The 7500-nt window shown below is 48.2% G+C and overlaps 1 protein-coding gene across 3 annotated transcripts in view; it reads right to left on the bottom strand.

The window, feature by feature from the left end:
- Positions 1-2736: 2736 nt before the first annotated feature.
- jak1 (Janus kinase 1) overlaps positions 2737-7500 on the bottom strand; it is a 50340-nt gene continuing 45576 nt past the window's right edge. For all 3 annotated transcript variants that reach the window (XM_031575005.2, XM_012842240.3, XM_031575006.2), the window contains exons 21-24: positions 7364-7500; positions 6836-6953; positions 3663-3773; positions 2737-3398 (exon numbers count right to left, since the gene is read on the bottom strand). The exon at positions 7364-7500 is cut by the window's right edge and continues 36 nt beyond it. In XM_031575005.2, the coding sequence (XP_031430865.1) occupies positions 3288-3398; positions 3663-3773; positions 6836-6953; positions 7364-7500 (477 nt within the window). In that variant the 3' untranslated portion in view covers positions 2737-3287. The remainder of the gene's footprint in view (positions 3399-3662; positions 3774-6835; positions 6954-7363) is intronic.

Here is a 7500-nt window from a genome sequence, read left to right on the forward strand (position 1 = left end):
CGGGTGGAGTGGGGGAAGGGAGAGGAGAGGAGAGGAGAGGAGAGGAGAGGAGACTGGGCTCTAGGTGGGTGGAGTGGGGAGAGGAGAGGAGAGGAGAGGAGAGGAGAGGAGAGGAGAGGAGACTGGGCTCTAGGTGGGGTGGAGAGGAGAGGAGAGGAGAGGAGGCTGGGCTCTAGGTGGGTGGAGAGGAGAGGAGAGGAGAGAAGAGGAGTGTGGACTCTAGGGTAGAATGGGGAAGGGAGAGGAGAGGAGATGAGGAGGGTTCCCAGGGTGGGTACCGGGGTGAAGCTCCTTCATGTTTAGTCCGTGTGCCTACCATTTGCATGTGGCCGGCTAGGTGAGGCTGGTTGTTGATTGTGTATAAGGTACTTTCCCCCCTAGCCTCTGTGAGCGTGAGTGAGTGAGTGGCCTCTAAACAAGCCGGACATATGACTTCACACCCTCCCAGGTAGTTTACACAGAGGTCACTCAGAGTAGATCAGCTGACAAGGTGATGGCTATTTGAAACATGACTTCACCTTATACAGATGAAAGACTGGCGTGTGTATGTGAGTGTGTGTGTGTGTGTGTGTGTGTGTGTATGGGAGGGATGTTATGTGAGGCTTATCAAAAGCTTTGCAATACTTAAGTTCTCTCTGTAGACTTCAGAGGGTTTTGTGTCTCTGGGTTAGGATGCAAATAGAGGCATCCTGCTTTGAACATGTTTTGCTGTTCCGTTTGTACTCCTGAGTTTATACTGTATATGTATCTGTTTGGTTTCTGTTCAGATCTTAAATTTCAGACTTTTTTGCAATATTTTATATCTCAACTGTGTTAATATTGCTTTACTGTGAATAAGCTATTTTTAGGAACAATGGAATTTTAGCATGCTTCTCTTTTCCCCTGTAAAATAAACAAACTGACAAAAACTTTTCATTCTATGGAGCTGAATGCTTTTTAATTATTAACGGCAAAAAGATGAAAAAAAAAAATATGTTATTTATTTGAAAGATGTATTTATGTACATTTTCTCCTCCACATGTTGTACTTTCCTGTCTTATTTCTCTGAATTATTATAATATTTTTTGTTCTTTTGAAGCAGGAATTGTTTTACATTCCGGAATAAAACTAGAAATTGGGACAACTGTCTCCTTCTCTCTGTATTAAGCTCTTTCTATCAGCCATCTCCGCTTACCTCCACTTGACTGCAACAGTGTCCATGTATGGCCGGGAGTCATCCACAGCACTCAAGCCTAGCGTACTGTTCAGCCGTTATGCTTTTCACTTTGGTGTCATGGTGTTGGGACTGGGGGGATTACTGAGACGAAATCTTTCTTTACGTCTCCAATCATAAAGGATCTTTACATGTTAAATCTTAAATCTTTCAGAGATGAGATTAACTTTTTTTTTTTTTTTACAGCTTTAAGAGGATATAGCATAATGACCATCAGTTGTACCAGATTGTACATATTTTCACAACATCATGAAAATAGCAGATTTTTGGAAATCTAGCCCTAAAGTCTCCTCTGTTACCCAGTTGAGTGCTTGTATTTACTAATCCGGTATTGTAGGCGGTCTTGAACTGTGCCATAGGTAAGGCACTGCACTGCACTGGCCTGAAGGACTGGGATCAACCCTGCCGTGGTTTTTACCAAGAGGAGAGGAATTCAGACATGGCGCTGATTCCGGCACCTTCTACAGCAAATACAGAACAGTTTCCGCTAAGCAAAGAGAAACATGGCAAACGTGGGAGTTCCCACTCCATAAGTCATCGCATACAGTCATAATGCAGTCATGTCCACAATCACAAGTTCATCTTTTACTCTCTGAAATCATCTTACAAAGAGGTTTAGAAACTTTTTTTACTGGGCTCAGACTGAGTATGTGTCCAATAGCACTTATTCGATACATAGAATATACTTTGGTGTCCTCTAGTGGCCATCGTGGGTGCTGCATGTCCAAGCGTTTCTAAAGTCACAATGCGTGAGGCAACCTGTGCACACTTGCGGGGGATGCATATGACTGGCCAGATGAGCTCCGTGTGTGTCTGCATGCAGGTCAGAGTCCTTGGGTCCGTTACAGGCTTCCACCGCCAAAAAGGAGGAGAGGAAGAGGAGAAGGCAGGGAGGAAGAGGAGGAAGACAGCGTGACAGGAGAGAAGCCACTGGAGAGGACGGGGAGAGAGGAGGCTTGGGTTTCCAGGGAATGTTTTGAGGCATTCCCTGAGGCCTGGCCACCAGTCGGGACGAGCAGGAACCAAAAGCAGCTGCTGGGCTTCAGTCAGGAGCTGTCAACCAATCAGATGCTGCCTCTGACACAGAGACAGTTTCACTGTCCAGAATATTCCATGCAGTCGGTACAGTCGTCCTCGTCACTCACATCACACACACACACACACACACACACACACACACACACACACACACACTCACACACACACACACACACACACTCACACTCACACACACACACACACACACACACACACACACACACACACACACACACACACACAAACGCACACACACACACACACACACACGCACAGGTTACTTTACCATGTGCACCCATCCATGACCCATGCACACACACACACACACACAAGCGTTTTGTCTGACAGGTCGACGGCACCCATGGTCATCTGTAGAGTCCACACAAGAGTCAGTCCCCCATGACTCCGACTCCGGCTCAGGGTTGGATGTCCACAGTCCCGTCCCATGCAGACGAAGAGCACTAATGATCACGTGGATCTCCGTCTTCCTCTTCCTCTCCCTCTTCCTGTGACCATGCCCACTCCTGCGGCCCTGCTTGGCAGCTTCAACACCATTTCCAAAAACATACACAAGTGCTAAAAACAACAACAAGAAAAGAAAAACAAACAAACAAAGGCTACCTCATGTGTGACACTGATGCGGCAGCTGTCGAATCAAGGACTCACAAGAACCCGACAGGGTGGTTTGCATATTTTGAATGAGGACGATGATGTTCCAGAAGATTCTGCATGCAGTGTTTGTCCCAGTGTGGGGTCAGTGTCTATTCACAGTCTCTTTGTTATCAGTTCGCACATATTTTCAGAACATTACATTAAAAAAAAAAAAAAAAAAAAAACTTCTCTCCCAGGAAGAGTGATTGCACAAGCAGACAGATCAAACAGAGCCTCTGCTACATCAAGCCTGTGTGTGTGTGTGTGTGTGTGTGTGTGTGTGTGTGTGTGTGTATTTAAATGCGTGAGATAGTCTTGAATGTCCACAGCTTTTGGAGAGCTCTTTGCATTGTTTCCCTCTGACAGTAAGGCAAGTGGCGTGTCATCATGGGTGTGGACTGTCGGCGAGCATCTGCTGGAAGACACTGATCAGGCCTTTGAAGTCGATGCGCTTGTCTGGCGTGCCCTCCCAGCACTTCCTCATCTGGGCATAGACCTGCAAGAATACACCATGCACAATTACAGTCAAAATCACAATCGCTCACAATCACAATCACAACAACAACCACAATTTCAACAACATAATGGGTTCAGTTTCAAAGAAGCGTATTTATGATTGTTTGCGATCACTGCTCAGCTCCTTTGGGTGAAAAAGGGCAGAGATTAAAAGAAACATCTGGAGTGATTACAGTTTAAAACTCTCGGTGTGTGTGTGTGTGTGTGTGTGTGTGTGTGTAGGGGTGCGTGTATGTCTTCCTACCTCATCAGGGCAACCCTCAGGCTGGGGCAGTCTCCTCCCCTCCTCCAGAACTTTAACCAATCGGGTGACAGTCATCTGACCATGGGTTGGACCAATCATCTTCAGGAACACCTGCAGGAAGGAGATGAGAGAAAATATGTTAAATATTTGCACTGACTGAACTATGTGAACCCAAACAACTCAGTCGCCGAGATCACAAATACTGTGTGTGTGTGTGTGTGCGCGTGTGTGTGTGTGTTTAAGGAAGACACTTGACAAGTAGCCCCTAGCCTGGCCCTCCTGCGTGTGTTCGTGTGTGTGTGTGTGTGTGTGTGTGTGTTTTTTTAAGGGTGTGTGCTGGTTCTGTCGTGTGAATCTTTATTCTCTGAGCACAGATGACTGGTGGGAGGGTGGGAGGGAGTGAGGCGGCCATGTTTGGAGGCGCTCCCAGCTCCCCGTCATGGCGCAGAGAGAGAGACGCTGGCACGAGAGGGAGGTGGCACACATGGGCATCTGCCACCATGGGCACAGAGACATGCCATCTGCTGTGCCGAGAGAGAGAGACAGAGACGGGGATAGAAAAGAGAGAGGACAGGGAGAGAATGAGGGAGAGGGAGAGAGAGAGAGAGTGAGAGAGAGAGAGTGAGAGAGGGAGGGAGAGAGAGTGAGAGAGAGAGTGAGAGAGGGAGGGAGAGAGAGAGAGAGGGAGGGAGAGAGAGAGGGAGGGAGAGAGGGAGGGAGAGAGAGAGAGAGAGATTGGGAGATAATGGAGAGTGAATGACGTAGTGGAGGACAGTATTGTTGTGGGGTGTGAAAGACTCTTTAAACATGGAGGTCTGATTAACACTCAAACACTGAGCCTGATGACTGATGAGTGATTAACACTCAAACACTGAGCCTGATGACTGATGAGTGATTAACACTCAAACACTGAGCCTGATGACTGATGAGTGATTAACACTCAAACACCGAGCCTGATGAGTGATTAACACTCAAACACTGAGCCTGATGAGTGATTAACACTCAAACACTGAGCCTGATGACTGAGTAACACTCAAACACTGAGCCTGATGACTGATTAACACTCAAACACTGAGCCTGATGAGTGATTAACACTCAAACACTGAGCCTGATGACTGAGTAACACTCAAACACTGAGCCTGATGACTGATTAACACTCAAACACTGAGCCTGATGAGTGATTAACACTCAAACACTGATGACTGATTCCTTTAACACTCAAACACTGAGCCTGATGACTGATGAGTGATTAACACTCAAACACTGAGCCTGATGACTGATTAACACTCAAATACTGAGCCTGATGACTGATTAACACTCAAACACTGAGCCTGATGACTGAGTAACACTCAAACACTGAGCCTGATGACTGATTAACACTCAAATACTGAGCCTGATGACTGATTAACACTCAAACACTGAGCCTGATGACTGAGTAACACTCAAACACTGAGCCTGATGAGTGATGACTGATTAACACTCAAACACTGAGCCTGATGAGTGATGACTGATTAACACTCAAACACTGAGCCTGATGACTGATTAACACTCAAACACTGAGCCTGATGAGTGATGACTGATTAACACTCAAACACTGAGCCTGATGACTGATTAACACTCAAACACTGAGCCTGATGAGTGATGACTGATTAACACTCAAACACTGAGCCTGATGACTGATTAACACTCAAACACTGAGCCTGATGAGTGATTAACACTCAAACACTGATGACTGATTCCTTTAACACTCAAACACTGAGCCTGATGACTGATGAGTGATTAACACTCAAACACTGAGCCTGATGACTGATTAACACTCAAATACTGAGCCTGATGACTGATTAACACTCAAACACTGAGCCTGATGAGTGATTAACACTCAAACACTGAGCCTGATGACTGATGAGTGATTAACACTCACACACTGAGCCTGATGACTGATTAACACTCAAACACTGAGCCTGATGACTGATTCCTTTAACACTCAAACACTGAGCCTGATGACTGATTAACACTCAAACACTGAGCCTGATGACTGATGAGTGATTAACACTCAAACACTGAGCCTGATGACTGATTCCTTCAACACTAAACTCCCAACACATATAGAAGAGTCTGTGATGGCTGAATGGTGTGCTGAGGGCTACAGGGCTAAATGCAGGGGAGACAAAGGAGTAGCGCCCACCGCTCCTCTCCGCTCCTCACCCCTACTCTCCGCTCCTCCCTGCTCCTCACCCCTCCTCACCCCTCCTCTCTGCCCCCCTCTCTGCTCCTCCCTGCTCCTCCCTGCTCCCCACCCCCCTCTCCGCTTCTCACCCCTCCTCTCCGCTCCTCTCCGCTCCTCTCTGCTCCCCACCCCCCCTCTCTGCTCCTCACTGCTCCTGGCACACGAGGGGGAAAGAGGAGGAGCTCTTCCCGTCTGTGCTGCCTGTTTTATTGGCTGGGTTATGCCTTCCATCTGTTTCTCATCTCTCTCTCTCTCTCTCTCTCTCTCTCTCTCTCTCTCTCTCTCTCTCTCTCTCTCTCTCTCTCTCTCTCTCTCTCTCTCTCTCTCTCTCTCTCTCTCTCTCTCTCTCTCTCTCTCTCTCTCTCCTCTCTCTCTCTCTCTCTCTCTGTCTCTCTCTCTCTCTCTCTCTCTCTCTCTCTCTCCCCCTCTCCCCCTCTCTCTCTCTCTCTCTCTCTCTCTCTCTCCCCAGCCTGGTGGAGGCCTGTGCTAGCTCCAGTGTGCGCAGTCTGCACACACAACTATTTCATGGGTAGGAATGCAGACAGGATGAGGTGGTGGATATGGGGGAACTGCACTGGCTGCTGAAGGGCGTCTCAATATCATGTGTGTGAGTGTGTGTGTGTGTGTGTGAGTGCGTGTGCGTGCGTGCGTGCGTGCGTGCGTGCGTGCGTGCGTGCGTGCGTGCGTGCGTGCGTGCGTGCGTGCGAGCGAGCGAGCGAGCGAGCGAGCGAGCGTGTGTGTGTGTGTGTGTGTGTGTGTGTGTGAGTGAGTGCGTGTGTGCCAAGACGTTAATGAGTGAATCATTAATCATGACAAGAGTGTGTAATGCATATGACTAACAGTGCTGCGTAGTGGGTAAGTGAGCGTGTGTGTGTGTGTGTGTGTGTGTGTGTGTGCGTGTGTGTGTGTGTGTGTGTGTGTGTGTGTGTGTTTTGATTCTCCTCACCGTCATAGGGCTGCGTGAAGTGTCGCAGTATGTGAGCAGCTCGTACATGGTGACTCCAAACGACCAGACATCAGAGGCCCTGTAGAACTTGCCATGGACCAGACACTCTGGGGCGTACCTGCACACAGAGGGACACACACACATCAATCACACATCAATCACACAGAGGGACACACACACATCAATCACACATCAATCACACAGAGGGACACACACACATCCATCACACAGAGGGACACACACACATCAATCACACATCAATCACACAGAGGGACACACACACACATCAATCACACAGAGGGACACACACACATCAATCACACAGAGGGACACACACACATCAATCACACAGAGGGACACACACACATCAGTCCATGCCTCCAGTGGAGCCAGGGTGGACACTCCCTGCCTTTCCCACCCAAGTAAAATGGACCTCTGCAAATCCAGCGCTTCTCTGTGTTTGGGACTATGAGCCAGTTGTTATTAAAGGTGTTTGTGTTCCGGGTTTGACATTGGGGTGGTCCTCACCAGAACACAGGGCTGTCTAGGTCGTCCTTCACTGTGTAGTAGCCCTCGTTGTCCTTGATGCTCTTGGTCAGGCCAAAGTCTCCGATCTTCACCGTGCTCTCCTTCTCCACCAGAACATTCCGTGCTGCCAGGTCCCG

The sequence above is a fragment of the Clupea harengus genome, chromosome 10 (assembly GCF_900700415.2).
Source record: "Clupea harengus chromosome 10, Ch_v2.0.2, whole genome shotgun sequence".
Taxonomy (NCBI): Eukaryota; Metazoa; Chordata; class Actinopteri; order Clupeiformes; family Clupeidae; genus Clupea; species Clupea harengus.